General features: G+C 44.3%; 1 protein-coding gene across 1 annotated transcript in view; it reads left to right on the plus strand.

The window, feature by feature from the left end:
* LOC146060650 (merlin-like) overlaps positions 1 to 16,074 on the plus strand; it is a 91,936-nt gene that overhangs the window by 48,593 nt on the left and 27,269 nt on the right. The window contains exons 5-8 of the mRNA XM_083174077.1: positions 11,724 to 11,807; positions 12,352 to 12,420; positions 13,879 to 13,961; positions 15,062 to 15,137. Coding sequence (XP_083030203.1) covers positions 11,724 to 11,807; positions 12,352 to 12,420; positions 13,879 to 13,961; positions 15,062 to 15,137 — 312 coding nt within the window. The remainder of the gene's footprint in view (positions 1 to 11,723; positions 11,808 to 12,351; positions 12,421 to 13,878; positions 13,962 to 15,061; positions 15,138 to 16,074) is intronic.

Genomic DNA, 16,074 nt, shown 5'->3' on the forward strand with positions numbered 1-16,074 from the left:
CGCATGCGCAAATATGCACATGTGCAAACTGCTTCGGCTAGTATCACACTCGCCAAGGTGTTAGCATTGGCAGAGGAGGGAAGGGGCGGGCAGTGGGCGGGAGCAAGGGAATGCCTAGCGTTTTATGGACGTCCCCATAAAAATGCTGGGTGTTTCCCTGTGAATGCAGGCGTGTCAATGCTTGTATGGGGCAGGCGACTGCAGTGGCGGATTCAGGGGGGGGCACCCGGGCACGTGCCCCCCCTGTCATTTAATTTTGTAGCTGAGGACCAGGGCTTTCCAACGAGCCCAGCCCCGTGTCTCTAGCCCCCGGGAACCAGAGATATCGCCTGGCAAAGGTGTAACGTTTTTTCCCCATAGGATTTGTGACCTGTCAATTCCGACCCCCACCCGGTTCCGATGGCTGCCCGTTCCCCCCCTGGCATCACAGAAGCTTGTGGTTGATCTAATTCAATTCCAAATCGCTGGGCCTTCAATATGATATCAGACTGGTCCATATCGGTCAATCGGTTCCAGAGATATTACGTGTAAACTAATTTTTTTATTTTTGAAATGTAATTTAATGGCTGTTCATGTTTTTTGAGGGCAGATTACTCTGGAACCAAACGTTCCAGTTTCACTGGACCAAAATCATTCAAAGCACACTAAAAAGTTCTTCAATATGATACTGGTCTCATGTAAATGGGTCAGTGGGTTCCGAAGATATAGCCGGTTAAATAAGATAACTGGTTAAAGGGGGGGGGGGGGGGGGGTTTCTCTCCCCCTCACACCAGAAAATGCAGGCACTAGGCTGGTGTAAAAGGGGCCAACCTGGGAATGCATTTTCTGGTGTAAAAGGGGTATTATTTCAAATAGCCGGGACCTGCAGTGCTCTGAATACAGCCAGGCTCTGCAACTGTCAGTGGCTATCACTTCTGCCTGGCGGCGGCTGTCCCCCATTTACCGCGAGCATGTATTTCCCTTGGCAATGAGCATGTAATCCCACATGGCAATGAGCATGGAACCTCTGGCAATGAGCATGGAACCCTTGGCAATGAGCATGTAGATAAGCAGCACTTATGTAGCATAATTTTTAATAGGCATTATGGTGTTTGACATAATACATAATGGACATAATGGCGTGTAACTTAACGTGTAATGGATATTGTGGTGTAAATGTTTAATGCGCGCCTTTGGTGGACAATGTTCCTGTTTATGAAACCTATTGTGAATTTTGGCTTAATCTGTGTGGCATTATGTGAATTCTGGCTCAATCCATGTGGCATTATGTGAATTTTGGCTCAATCCGTGTGGCATTATGTGAATTCTGGCTCAATCCGTGTGGCACTATTTGAATTTTGGCTCAATCCATGTGGCATTATGTGAATTTTGGCTCAATCCGTGTGTCTTGATGTAAATTTTGACACAATCCATGTGGCATTATTTCATACCTCCCAACATTACCCTCTCCAGAAGGGACACATTGCTCTGTTTCTGGACTTCCCTCATAATGTTTGATTGCCATCACCTGTGTCACACAGGTTAATTGATAAGAAAGGCACTCCAATACAGGTGATTGCAATCATAAATTAATGGAGAAGTCCAGAAAAAGAGCAATGTGGCCGGAGGTTGACTGACGGTAGGCATGTGTTAGGGAGTGCACACCTGCCATATTCAGGGAGTGTCCACAAAAGAAATGTAGGCATGCCCAGGTGTTTTAAGGGCTGGTCTGAGATGTCAGCCCCTGCCTCAATCAGCCTGTCTCTGTCACAGATGACTGCTAGGGTCAGACTTACATTAGTACAGACTGGAGAAATCATTCGGTTAGAGATCTGCAATAATTTCGCAATGCATACACAGATTTACAGGGGGTGTGTTTTCTTTCTGTCTGGGTGGCGGCTATCTACTCGCAGTCATCTGCAACTTTGCAGATCAGTGATCAGGTCTGAATCAGGCCCACAGTCTCAGGTTTGTGACCACATTGACTACTGTAGGGCACAGCTAGAGCTAATGTAATAATAAATAAACAGCCCAGGAGAGTTATTATGACTTATTGGTCCATACTTTTTTCCTTGTCCATTGTCTAGCTCGGGGAAGGTTGTAGATGGAAGGATCTTATCCAAGCCTAAAATACTCTCAACTGCCTCTGCTTTTAAGTGCACCTAGGTTTGCAAAGTGGTAAACAGTGATGAGATTCGTAGTGCAAAAGTCTACGTGTTGCAACATTGGTATAATGCTCTGTGAGGGGCCCCTCACCTGCGAACTTTCCAGTCACATGACTGTTATTGGCAATGCAAACAGGCAAGGCAAAACTACACTGGTTTTGACTTGTACATGATTGCCGTTTTAGAAATATGGCCATACATATTTTCAACATGTTGTACTATCCGATCATTTAGTCGCATTATGTATTTTTACTTTTTCTTCTATTCGGTATGTTAATTCTTGATGGTCAGTGTTATCTACATTGATACAAATGCTTCAATAATAAAAATGATAAAAAAAAAAAAAAGAAATATGGCCATACTCGGAGGAACTTTCGCACCTCTGGCTTCTCGCACCTTATTTCATTTATCCATAGACTTTAATGTTCTGACTACTAATGCTACATATGGATTGAGAATCCTGCTGGGTAATTTGAGTGGTGCTGATTGGATGTTTAAGCCTTATAGGCAGTCTCACTGGACAATGTGTGATTACAGCATGTCCTGTGGCCCCCCACTGTCAAACCTGGCATTTGCAAGTGTGTATGTTGGGCTGGGTATACACTGTGGTCAGATCACTTAGAAATTAGGCACAAATCGCTACGTGTGTAGGGGCCTTTCAATTATCCTCCAACCAGATTTGTCTTCTTCCAATGTCTTTCAAGTGTACAACCCCTTTTCTTGAGTTCACTGATGCTGCTGTCAAACTAAGGCTTGATGGTGTTGTTTGCAGGGTTATATATATACTGGGGTGATAATATCCATTGCAGCTGTCACATCCATGTTATAGTAATGTACTATTGATCAAGGATCTTCACAGGCCCCTAATAGAGGTCCAAGTTTGCTTCAAGAGCCCAGGGAGATATATTCCCAGGCTTCTGCAGCAAGGTTCTATTTTGTGGTTTTGCAACTGAGAACCAAATATTTATGGGGTGTTCTCTCAATGTATATAGCAGGAGACATCAATAAGGATGCAGCTGCCCATCCTGAACTTAGTTATAATTTACATTAGAACACTTGGGGGTGAATTCAGTTGTTGACCCGGCACCCGTGCGCGCGCACCGGCAGTATTCAAATGTTACTGGCGATGGGCTCCCACACATCTTTTCAGCTTGCTACCCTTGGGGGTATGAAGCTAAAAGATGAGAAAAGTCACCTGTTTTATCGCCCAAATAGGACCATTCTTTGGTCGGGTTAGGCGCTTAGGAACAGGCTGCTTTCAGAGCTCCTGTCTCTGCATCTGCACAATAGCACATCCCACTGCTAGGATCACATACTGCAGTGTCACATTAAATATGCAAATCATAATAAATGGGCCCTACTCACTGCTGGCTCTGTCTGTATTCTCCAACTGCTGCTGGCTCCATCACACTACTGGTCCCATATTTGGTAATGGAACTTTGCTTTCTCACTTGCAAAAGCTCCCATATGGCTGGCTTTAAGCCTGTCTTCTCTGTGCAGCTCATGTAACTCCAAAAACCTCCCCAGTCAGAATGTCCCTTGAACTTTACTGCAGTGAGTCTTTGGGACTGGGCTCAAGGGCGTAACTGCCATAGGTGCAGGGGGTGCAGCTGCTATGGGGCCCAGAGCTGAGAGGGGCCCACTTTGCCTGTCAAAGTAGTATGTGCTATATACATTTTTCAGCATAAGTTGGTCAATAGGGGCCCTTACAAAATTTTGCTATGGGGCCCACATGTACATAGTTGCGCCACTGGTCCTTATTCTGGTTCACTCTCAGAGGCAAATTCCTTCTCAATTGGACAAAACCATGTGGACTGCAGGGGGAGATGTAACATGTGCAGAGAGAATTAGATTTGGGTGAGTTATTTTATTTATGTGCTGGGAAAATACTGACTGCTTTATTTCTACACTGCAAAATACCCCACCCAAATATAACTGTCTCTGCATATATCTGCCTCACCTGCAGTGCACATGGTTTTGTCCATTTGAGGAGGAATTTGCCCCTGAGAGTGAACCAGAATAAGGCCCCGGGTTCTGGTTGTGGTTTGGGGGGGCACAAATAAGACTAATAAGATTAATAATAATAATAATAATAATAATAATAATAATAATAATCAAATAAGAGAAATACCTCCCAACTGCCAGTTGTCACATAATAAATACATTTTATCATATTTTATCTCAAGATCAAGAAACATTTATACATATAATCAGGAGTGGCTCCCCAGGATTTAACAATGGTACTTATATGTCAGTCATGCAGGTTCTACAGTTTATATACTGTCTGCAAGTTAATTAATCAGTATAGTCAGGGTCACCATCAGAGGGGACTGTCGGGACTTCTGTCCCAGCACAGACTCTGACTGTATGAGAATCTGTTAACTTGCAGACAGTAAATAAACTGTATATCCTGCATTTTTGACCTGACCACCACTCTAATGTATAAAATCATCCTCCTGATGCTTATTCAAAATAAACCATCCTCAAATACATAGGTTTTTAGACTGCACACCCTGATTGATTTTAACAGCTTTTAATAAAACATGTAACTCAAAGTTTATGCCAGTGTTTCAGATTCAGACAAAAGATGTATTAAACATATGAAACTTTGACATAAACTTTGAGCTAAATATTTTATTGAAATCTGTTAAATCCAGGGAGTGCAGTCTATAAGCCTATGTATTTGTGTGTGTGATCACACATTTGTACCTAATATGCAAATTTATATAAATTCTGATGCATTACACCTCTTTAGCTATAGAAAGACCCATTTAGTCTGGGTTCGGTGTGTGACCACAGTGTAATTACTTTTTAATAAAAGTATGTGTGTACTATTTATGGCTCTGTGTTCATTCCTTTAATTACTACTTAAACATGAGCTGCTAATGAGCCATAAAAAAGGCTGCTTATATATTGCACAGCAGTAAACATGAAATATCATCTATGTGTGTTAGCTGTAGTCTCATTCAGTATCGCTAAAAGCTAATTAATAAATGAGATTGTCTTCTATATGCAGAGCCTATAATTCATTTGGAGACATTTTCATATTTATACGCAAAGTGTATTTCCATATGTAAAATAATGCTTATTTTTCCTCTATTTTTTTAATACAAGACTCTACTGGCCACCCTAATTACTTACACAATGCAAGACATAGAGTCGTAACTAGACATGTTGGTGCCCTGTGCCAGCAATTGCATTGCATCCCCATACTTAAAATAGACACAGCATACAACCCAAAAAAGGGGGGTTTTCTTGCTGGGAAGAAGCATGGCCACACGATAGTATCCCCAATTCAAATTACACTGCACAATACTGTCCCTTATCTACGTTATGCCACAAAGTAGTAGCCTCTTACATAATTTTATGCCAAGCAGTAATAGTGCCCATTACACCACATTACACACCACACAGCAATGCTCATTGTACTACATTACACCTCAAACATAAATGCCCATTGCGCCACATTACACTCACATACAGGTAATGCCCATTGTGCCACTCACATACAGGTAATGCCCATTGTGCCACATTATGCCCCACACAAAGTAATCCCCCTTCCGCCACATTACATCCCACACAATAATGCACATTGCAACACAGTTGGAGGATGAAATGGGAAGTATTCAAGGTTTAAAGATAGGGAGACAGATAGTCTTACTGGGTAAGGGAGTGAGTACCAGATGAGAAGGCGCTGAAGGAGAGGTATTGGGGGAGAGGAGTTTACTAGGGTTGCAATGAATTGGCTATCATTGTTGAACCTCTGAACCTTAATTAAATGGTCAGGGAATCAGGTTAAGCTGGCCATACATCTACAGATTTATTGGCTGGTTGAAACAAAAACCTGGTAATATATGAATGAATGAGTTTTCCAGCATTTTGAAGCAAATAATCAACTGTTATTTGCTCTCATCCATTACCAGGTGTTTGTTCCAACCATCCAGCTCTGACAATAAATCTGTAGATGTGAGGCCAGCTTTACTCATTGGAGAGAGAATTGTTCTAGAAAATAGTTGAAGTTTCCAATACTAGTATTGCTGTACATCAGACCCGTCGATCACAGAGCTCCCGCAGGTAGATCACGATCAAATCTGGCCTCAAAATAACTGCTGAAGCCTGCTTGCTTCAACATTCCCAGGGATGCATTGTGCGGGTGTACGGGTGATGCAGAGGCATAGCTAGGGCAGAGCCGGTGTAGAACCAGATCCAGGCGCCGCATGATAACATGTCGCCGGAGCCGTGCCGCACTGACAGCTCGCCCGCTCCTCCGGCCGCTTCCCCTCCCATTCTCAACTCCCCGCTGTGTCCGGGAGACGTGCTTCTATTTTCAATCCACGTCTCCCGCTGGACCGAGCTAGCCAATAGGCGCTTGCGGTCCAGCAGCCAATCAACTGGTGGCTGCTGGACCGTGAGCGCCTATTGGCTAGCAGTCCAGCGGGAGACGTGAATTGAAAATAGCAGCACGTCTCCCAACCCGGACACAGCAGGGAGTGGGCGGTGCATTCAGGGCCGATGCAAGCCCTGTCATCGATCCACGGGGGGACCTGGTTCTGGATGAGGGGCTACCTGGCTGCAGTGTATGTGCCCCGCTCGGCGCCCACAGTCACAGCTGAGCCGCCTGCCTCCCAGTGTCACCCAGCAGCCGGCCACCAGCAGCAGCAGGTACTGTGCCCGTCCTCTCTCTCCTCCCTCTGTGCCCGGGTAATGCCACCAGCAGCAGCAGAGTTAGTGGGGAACAAGCTCCCGCCCCCCATAATGCCCAGTGTGACTCTGTGCCCTTGTGTTATACTGTGCCCCCCTGTGTTACTCTGTGCCCCCCCTGTGTGACTCTGTGCCCTTGTGCCCCTGTGTAACTTTGTGCCCCTGTGTTATACTGCGCCTACCTGAGCTATGTGTTACTCAGCGCCCTTCTGTGCCATGTGCTCCCCTATGACCACCTTTGCTATGTGTTACTTTGTGCCCACTGTAATGTAGTATGTCATGGGCATAAGGGTGTGTTATATAGTATGTAATGGGCATTATGGTTTGTTATATAGTATGCAATGGGCATCATGTGTGGCCTTATTTGTAATTGGCATTATGGCATGTGGCTTTAGGTATTACAAAGTTTGGTAAAATGTGCAATGGGCATTATGGTGTGTGGTATAATGTTGGGCCGCACCCACTTTTCCCTGCGCAGGAGCCTCACCTAGTACAAATGGGGGGGGGGGGGGGGGGTGAAACATGCCCTTGCTGCGGACACCATGGCACATAGCTACACCACTGGGGTGATGTCACCATGCACCGGTGCACCACAAGGAGCTTCTCTGAGCCAGTCGGTGTCTGTGTGAGGCTTAGCACTGGATGGTAGGAAGGCTGAGCTGCGTCGGGCAGAGCGGCGGCGTTGGTAAGTGGCAGCGGCAAATCACCAGAGCAGGGATCATGACAGCCAACACAATATAAGATAGTTGGCTTATTATACACAGGTTTTTTTTTTTAATATGGCTATAGAGGGGAGGGGGAAGGGGTCTCTATGTCAAAAATGCTTTGATAGAGTTTTGTGGCCTCATTTAAAAAGTAGTTTTAGCAATGTTCATGGTGTACAAAACATTGAAAATGACAAAACCTGATGCGTTTCGTCTCCAAGAGACTTCATCAGGGGTTCTTAAATTGGTAAGTGTTTCTTATCCAAAAAATGCATATAGAATTACGGGATTTCCATAGACCTTGGGGAGGTAATTAAGCTGCTCTTCAAAGGATCAAAAATTCTAGATCTATGCAGCTCGGAATCATACAGCGGCCGACGGTGTGTGTGTCTCTGATGGACTTTTTAGTACAAATTCCAGGGTCCTATAATATATGTGCTCTATTCCAAACTCCAAGCACACATATATTATAGGATATGTATAGGATATGTATAGCTCAGTGTAGTATACTCATTTATTCATCCCTTGAACAGTATCATATCCATGTCAGTGAAACCTCAGCTATTTCAGCTAAAGGCTTTTAAAATGTACAGTATCAGGGGCAAACGCAGGATTTTCAGAAGGGGGTTTCCAGAGGGGCGGAGAAAAGCACGGAGATGGACACTTAGGTGACCCAGTATATGCCGGGTCAGTTAAAGTATTATAGGTAGACCAAATGTATATAAATAATAATAATAATAATAATAATAATAAAAAAAAAAATATATATATATATATATATATATATATACACATACATATATATATATATATACATACAGGGGCATCAACAACAGTGTAGGCCCCTGGGGCATAACAATGTATTGGGGCCCCTGCCGATCCTCCAGCAGTAGGGGTGGGGGAAGCTTTGATGTCCCACGGGTGGTAGGGGGTATTATATCAACCGCTCAGCATGTAGGGCCTGGATCAGTAATTTCCACTAATTACCCCTTTACTGCACAGATGGTGGGAGATGGGGGTGGAAGAAGGGGGCATTGGGCTGAATGAAGGGGCCCTGATTCATAACTTCCAGGGTGGTAGAGGAATTTTAATATGCAGAGGAGGGGTTATAGTGGAGTGGGCTTATTATTCATAATATTCTGGTGGGAGGACAGCTTGCTTGAATGCAGATATCACCAGTTCCCGGAAATAGATTTGGTACTCTTTACTTAGAAGGGCGCCCACGATTTTGATCGTGGGCATCGTTAGTAAAAAATCTCGGGCATCTCGGGCATTGAATGCACTAAAAAATCGGGTGCGATCAACCGACGAGATGCCCGAGATTTCCCATAGGGAACAATGTTAAATGTCTCAATTGACCCAATTTTCCTGTTCAATGCCTCAATTGACCCGATTTTTCCATAGGAAACAATGTTAAATGGGCCACAGAGGCCAAATAGGCACCCTGAAGTGTATAATGGCCACCCGAATTGTTAACGCCACCCCACGATCAACGTCAACCCGATGCGTGGCGAGCGCAGCGAGCCCGCGAGGGGCGGCGGTACGCGTCCTACGACCTTTTCATACCCGCACTATCCACGTCGGCGTGGAGTTGAGAATAGAAAGTGTGGCGAGCGCAGCGAGCCACCGAGCCCGAAGCGTGGCGAGCGCAGCGAGCCCCGCGAGGGTACGCGGACAGCTGTGAAGCCCGCGAGGGGACACGGATACCTGTGAAGGTATCCGCGTCCCCTCGCGGGGCTCGCTGCGCTCGCCACGCTTCGGGCTCGGTGGCTCGCTGCGCTCGCCACACTTTCTATTCTCAACTCCACGCCGACGTGGATAGTGGGGGTATGAAAAGGTCGTAGGACGCGTACCGCCGCCCCTCGCGGGCTCGCTACGCTCGCCACGCTTCGGGTTGACGTTGATCGTGGGGTGGCGTTAACAATTCGGGTGGCCATTATTCACTTCAGGGTGCCTATTTGGCCTCTGTGGCCCATTTAACATTGTTTCCTATGGAAAAATTGGGTCAATTGAGGCATTGAACAGGAAAATCGGGTCAATTGAGACATTTAACATTGTTCCCTATGGGAAATCTCGGGCATCTCGTCTGTCGCATCGCACCTGATTTTTTAGTGCATTCAATGCCCGAGATGGCCGAGATGGGCGCCCTTCTAAGTAAAGAGTACCATAGATTTTAATGGAATTAAAAACTAGAGAATCCCACCTACCAAATGGTATTGGGGACTAGGGGATCAGAGTTCAGGAGGCAGAGCAATCTGCCAACGAGTATATAAAACTACATACCAGGTGTGTGGAGCTGGAGCAGTAACCAGCTGCTGGAAGGCTGATATCTCTGGTTCTGGGAACAGTAGATACAAGCTACTAGTGTCCATCAAAGGAGCAGAGTCTCAGCTTTTGGAATATACCCTCAGAAAAACTCTAAATCAGGCAGAACCTGAAATATCTGACTGGGAACAGCAATTAACAGGCTTGGATGGGGACCACTGCTTTGAAGTCAGATATCTCCGGTTCCCAAGGGCCGATTTTTAAAATTCTTGTACCTATGGAAAGAGGGGACTCTCAGCTTTCAGACCAGTGCCCTTCGACTCCTAGGGGGGTTTCTGGGTACTCAGAAACCCCCCCTGCTTGCGCTACTGAGTATCATGACAAACTGCATGTTACTTAGGATTAGATAATTACCACTCATTTAAAAGCTCATAACAAGATTTAAGCATACCTCCCAACTGTCACGATTTTAGAGGGACAGTCCCGATTTTCGGGTCCTGTCCCGCTGTCCCACCCGCGGCAGGCATTGTCCCGCTGCGGGGGGGTGACAGTTGGGAGACCCCCAATCTAGTAGAATAGACGCTGTGCGCATGCGCACAGCGTCTATTCTCGTATGAAAATGAGGTCGCGGCTAATTATCATAAGCCGCGCCCTCATTTGCATACGCCCCGCCCCCTATTTCATACAGACAGAAGTTGGGAGGTATGATTTAAGGAGTTGACAATTATTAATGATGTATCTATTTGGATTCAGTTATTTCATTCCTGCTAATGGCCAAACTGTCTAGAATTGAAAGAAATGAAAACAACATTTTAAAACTGGTCTGATGCAATGATTATTTCCCTTATTTCTACTAGTTTTTAATAGGATATGGATGGTCAGACAAGCAATAATGCTAAAATAATGAGATTTGAGGTTTGTGGATGTACGAAACATATATATATCTATATATATAGATATAGATATATATCTATATCTAGATATATATCTATATCTAGATATGGATATATATATACATACCTCCCAACTGTCCCGCTAAACGCAGGAACGTCTCAATTATTGGGGACGCTCCCGCGTTTGGGGACGCGGCTTAATTTGCATAAGCTGTGCCCTCATTTACATACACCATGCCCCACTTTCGCCGCGCGAGTATCCCTATTTTCTCATTCACAAAGTTGGGAGGTATGTATATGTACATATATATATAGGTTCAAGAAGATGTGTAGCACTCCAATCTCGATAATCCAAATCTTTATTACGACAACGTTTCAATATCACAGAGATATTTTCATCAGGTATAACAAGTGTAACATACAAAATGATTTAAATACCCTTTTGGAAATTTCTGGCGGGGAAGCTTGCACGCAGCGTCAACCTCAGAGACACCCACTGCGTCAACGTCGCGTCACACGCCAACCCTAGACAGCACCTCCTCACCACCACCACAGCTGTTACATCACCATGACAACAATGTATTAAACATACATACATTTAAAATCAATTAGAAAAAATTTACAAAAAAGAAAAAAAATACAAAAATGCAAAGAATAAATACAACATACTTCAAATGGATATGCGTCATATTAATGATATCATTTATTATTCTATTACTTGGTTGGTCATATTTACGCAAGGAGGGCAGTTATTCCTGACTGTTCATTTAACCCGTTGAGTGCCAATGTACCCAACCGGGCAATCCAGCCCGATATCATTAATATGACGCATATCCATTTGAAGTATGTTGTATTGATTCTTTGCATTTTTGTATTTTTTGTGTTGTGGTGTTGCCCATTTTGAGAACACATTTGTACTGCGATCAGATCTGAATAAGGGCCTATAGATGTTCTAAAGGTGTAAATATTTAATACAAAAACACCGATATATGTATTTGTTTATGTTGATGTATTAGGTCAAAGCACAGATACTGGATGAAAAAATTATTTGTTCTCCGGAGGCATCGGTTCTTTTGGCTTCATATGCTGTCCAAGCCAAGGTACTGTAAGAATATCTAACTGTACAATACAGTATATTATTCTTAAGAAATCCATACATATATATATATATATATATATATATATATATATATTACACACACACAGTTAAATTTGTATCAACTAGAAATGTAATACTTGTATGGTATTAATTGCTCTATATATGCAAATGTATCTGATTGCGAATTGCATTACGTTATGTTGCTGCACAGTTGAATTTATAAAATGAATAACATGGGAAAATTGAATTGTTTATAGATTGGATTTCTCATTTTTTTTCTACATTTTCAGCACTTATAAGTTACTAATACAATATATAGCAGGATACCTTTCACATCTGATAAAATGCATTTTTGTTTGCTGTTTTTCTGTAAATATGAATATACAAATGAAGCTCCATAAATCATATACAACACGTATATACATATTTATGCTTCTGCTTAGAAAAGAAGAATATTCATGAAACCTATTCAGTGCTATTTCTGAATCTCTGTGCGTAAATTGCATTACACAAAGTTATAATCTTCATAATTTTGCATTTTACAGTACGGTGATTACAACCCCAACATTCACCAGCCTGGATTTTTATCCCAAGATGAATTATTACCAAAACGAGTGGGTATTATTTTATATTAGAAAATGAGAAAATGCCATGAAAATCTTATTTAAATTGTATGTAATATTTTAAAATGTACAATTAGATTTATTGAAAGCTTGCGAACAGGGTCCTCCTACCTCTATGTTGGTTTGTTACTACCCAGTTTGTTTTATCACTGTTATTTCGTTTCCTATTGTACAGTGCAACAGAATTTTCTGCGCTATATAAGAAACTGAAAATAAATATTGTTAAGCTGTTGCTGCTATGTATTGCTTTTTGACACGATTGTCAGGGGTTTCAGGTAGTCAGACAATGTTTAATACCTACAGTTTAACAGCAAATAGATATTAAAAGGGAATACATATGGATGGCCGGTGGTCAGAAGACTGATAGGGGCATGCTGTTTCTAATACCGCTTTTGGATTGCAAAATGCAGGGTCGCATCGGGACTTTGAAACGGTTCAGTCCCGAAGCGACACTGCATTTGCTTTCTCTGGTCCCTGCAGCGACCTGGCACTTTTGCTGATTTTCTGCCGTCATGCAAGGGCGGAGCGGCATCGGGGCTAGGGTGGGGGCAGCTCTTGCAGCTGACGCTGCTCCAAGCACTGCTTTGTCCATCAATGTGAACAGGAACTGGATGATTCGACCCGATTAACCCGTTCGCACTGCACAGCAACCCAGCAATGAACAGGTAAGAACCCTTCTTTTATACCGGTTCACAATGCCGGGTTTCTGCCAGTTTGCTGGACCCGGTAAGCCCTTTCAGATCGCACCTTTTACCGGGTCGAATCGGCAACAAACAAGCATGAACCCATTAATTAGTTGCGATCTGAAAGGGGTATAAGAATCCCGACATGAGTCTAGTAAGTATACTCACCATCTCCCTGTCCCCCTTCCCATAGCCTTACACTCCCCTCATAGCCTAAACTCCACCTTCTTAGTGTTTAAACCCTCCCCTGTAGTCTATCCCTCCCCCAGTATCTAACCCTAGCCCCCCCTTCCTTCGGCCTAACCCTAATCCTCCCCAGCATACTCATGATTGAGATGATATCAGTCAGGATTCTGGCATTGGCATTGGGAACAATGTCGATATTCTGGTGCCAGTGTTCTGGCTGCGAGTCGTGATTCTGGCATTGAGATTACGACTGCCAACCACTGGTATGTTAAGAACATCCCATTAAAAGAACCAGTCAAACACCATTTCAGAAATCATGCATGTTAATAATTAATGCTAACAACCTCCACCATTTATTTTACTAAAATTCATACTCAATCTGTATACCTTCTTGAGGTGAATTCTTGAAAGATGTAATGTGGAGAGTAATAAAGTACCAACCAACCAATATATGTATATAATTTCTCAAAATAAGCTGTTTGACAATTTTCAGTCCCTGTATATTAGATTATAACGTACTGTACAATATTATGCAAGAGCCAGGCTATGTATAAACATATGTACACATGTATTTCCGTAGGTCCTGCAGCAATATCAGCTGACCTCAGAGATGTGGGAGGAGAAAATAACAGCCTGGCATGCTGGGCACAGAGGAATGGATAGGTATGTGAGTAAAATGTTCTGAATGGCCATGCAAATAAGTGCCTCAAAAAATATGTTTTCACTCCTCTTTTTGTAATGCAGTCTGCATATACCTGTAGGCAGTTCCTAGAATCTCTAGATATGTACACTCATTTATTATACAGAAGATTATTTCTATTCAGTGTGTTCATATATAGCACTGGCATTTTAAGGAAATAGGGGTTAAAAATAAATAATACCTCATTCTGGGCGGGATGTGCTAAGAGGAAAATGCGGTAAAACCCCTGTTTTACCGCATTTTCCTATGTACTATTCCCCGGCCGCACCGATTTCGCCAGCCAGTGTATCGCCACCCTTTGGGCTTGTTTTCGCCGCCCGCTGCAACCACGCCGCCTCGCCGACTCCCCCCTCTCCCCCTCCCTTGGGCTTACCTTCTTGCAGGTCCTACCTTCTTGTAAGCCCTTCCTCCCCCTAGCAACACAGCCGGACGTCCGGCTGCTTAGCTGTCCCCAGCGTGAAGGCAGCAGGAGGCGGCAGGGAGGAGACGGAGACCCCCGCACACCCCCTGTTAGTTATTATTTCTATTCAGTGTGTTCATATATAGCACTGGCATTTTAAGGAAATAGGGGTTAAAAATATTTTTTTTTAATAACGGGGGGGCTCTGTTAGTACATATGCGCTGGCATCGCGGTGGGCGGGCATTTATATTAATACATCCCGCCCTCTCACTGCTAGGCAAATTCCCGGGTTTAGCATGTTGACCCGGTAATTTGTCTTTTAGCACAGTTTTTTTTTTTCTCTAACCCTGCTTTTTACCTGGGTTGGAGACCAGGGTATGCAGACTCAGGTTGACCCGTTCACACTGCAAAATAAACCTGCATTAAATGACTGTGTAGAACTGCATAGATCGAATGGGTACAAATGGGTATGGTTCAAAACCATACATGGCTGAGACCCAGTGCTCTGCAAATGTACAAGGGCCACATTCGTTGCCACTTTTACGAAACAGCAAATACAATAACCGCTAAATAAGCAATATTTCTATTTTATGTTGCACCATAAACCATTGAAATTACCCATGTTTTTTTTATTTATTTTCTACATGGTTTATGTTCCTACAGGGATGACGCAGAGATGAATTACTTAAAACTTGCACAAGACTTGGACATGTATGGCATGAACTACTTTCCTATATCGGTGAGTGACTCATTATGTCTTAGGCCCTTATTCTGGTTGGTGCGGCCAGAGCCGCACACGGGGCTCCGGCCGCACAAACCAATCCCCGCCCACCCTACGGATCGCCACGGCCGTCCGTACACGGACGGCTGGCGATCCGCATAAAAATGGTGGAGGCGTACGCCTCCACCATGGTGGGAGCTGCCCCCTGCATTCGATGGTCGTCGACCATCGAAGGCAGGTCCGCACGCCGCGGCAGCTCCCGCAAGCTGAGACCACACGGACAATCGTCCGTGTGGTAGCTTGTATGGGGGCTGAAAGCTGACATCCGGCGACGTCAGCTTTCCGCCCCCATGAGTTGCGTCATGGCCTCATTACCATGCATACGCCCCGCGTTTGCATGGGAACGCCCATGAAACGCGGGGCGTACACATAGGGAAATGAGGGCATGATGCCTCTCACGCCCCTATACGCCCCCTTTGCGGCGGACGAAATACGTCTGCGGCGAAGGGGGCTGCACATGCGCAGATTCACCTCTGCGCATGTGCAGAGTAAAAACATCGGCGGTACGGCCGCACGCGGGCCGTACCGTCCGAATTAGAATAAGGGCCTTAATGTGGTATGAGAGATCAGGGTCGGGGTGCCCTCTCCTGGGGTAGATGGGAAACTCCAAACACACAGCAGCCAGGAAAATGGCAATCTAGCCGTGGCTAGCTTTTATTGTACCTTTCATAGAGTGGTGAGCAGGGCTATTTTTGTGCAGGCTCCAGCAGGAACTGTGGCCCTTATTCTAGTTCACTCTTTCTGACAAAATATTTGTTAGATGGACAAAACCATTTGCACTGCAGGTGAGGCAGGTGTAAAACCCCACCCAAATCTAATTATCTCTGCACAAGTAACACCTGCCTCACCTGCAGTGCACATGGTTTTGTCCATCTAAGAAATATTTTGTCAGAAA

This window comes from Crinia signifera, chromosome 2 (assembly GCF_055691185.1).
Source record: "Crinia signifera chromosome 2, ASM5569118v1, whole genome shotgun sequence".
Classification (NCBI taxonomy): domain Eukaryota; kingdom Metazoa; phylum Chordata; class Amphibia; order Anura; family Myobatrachidae; genus Crinia; species Crinia signifera.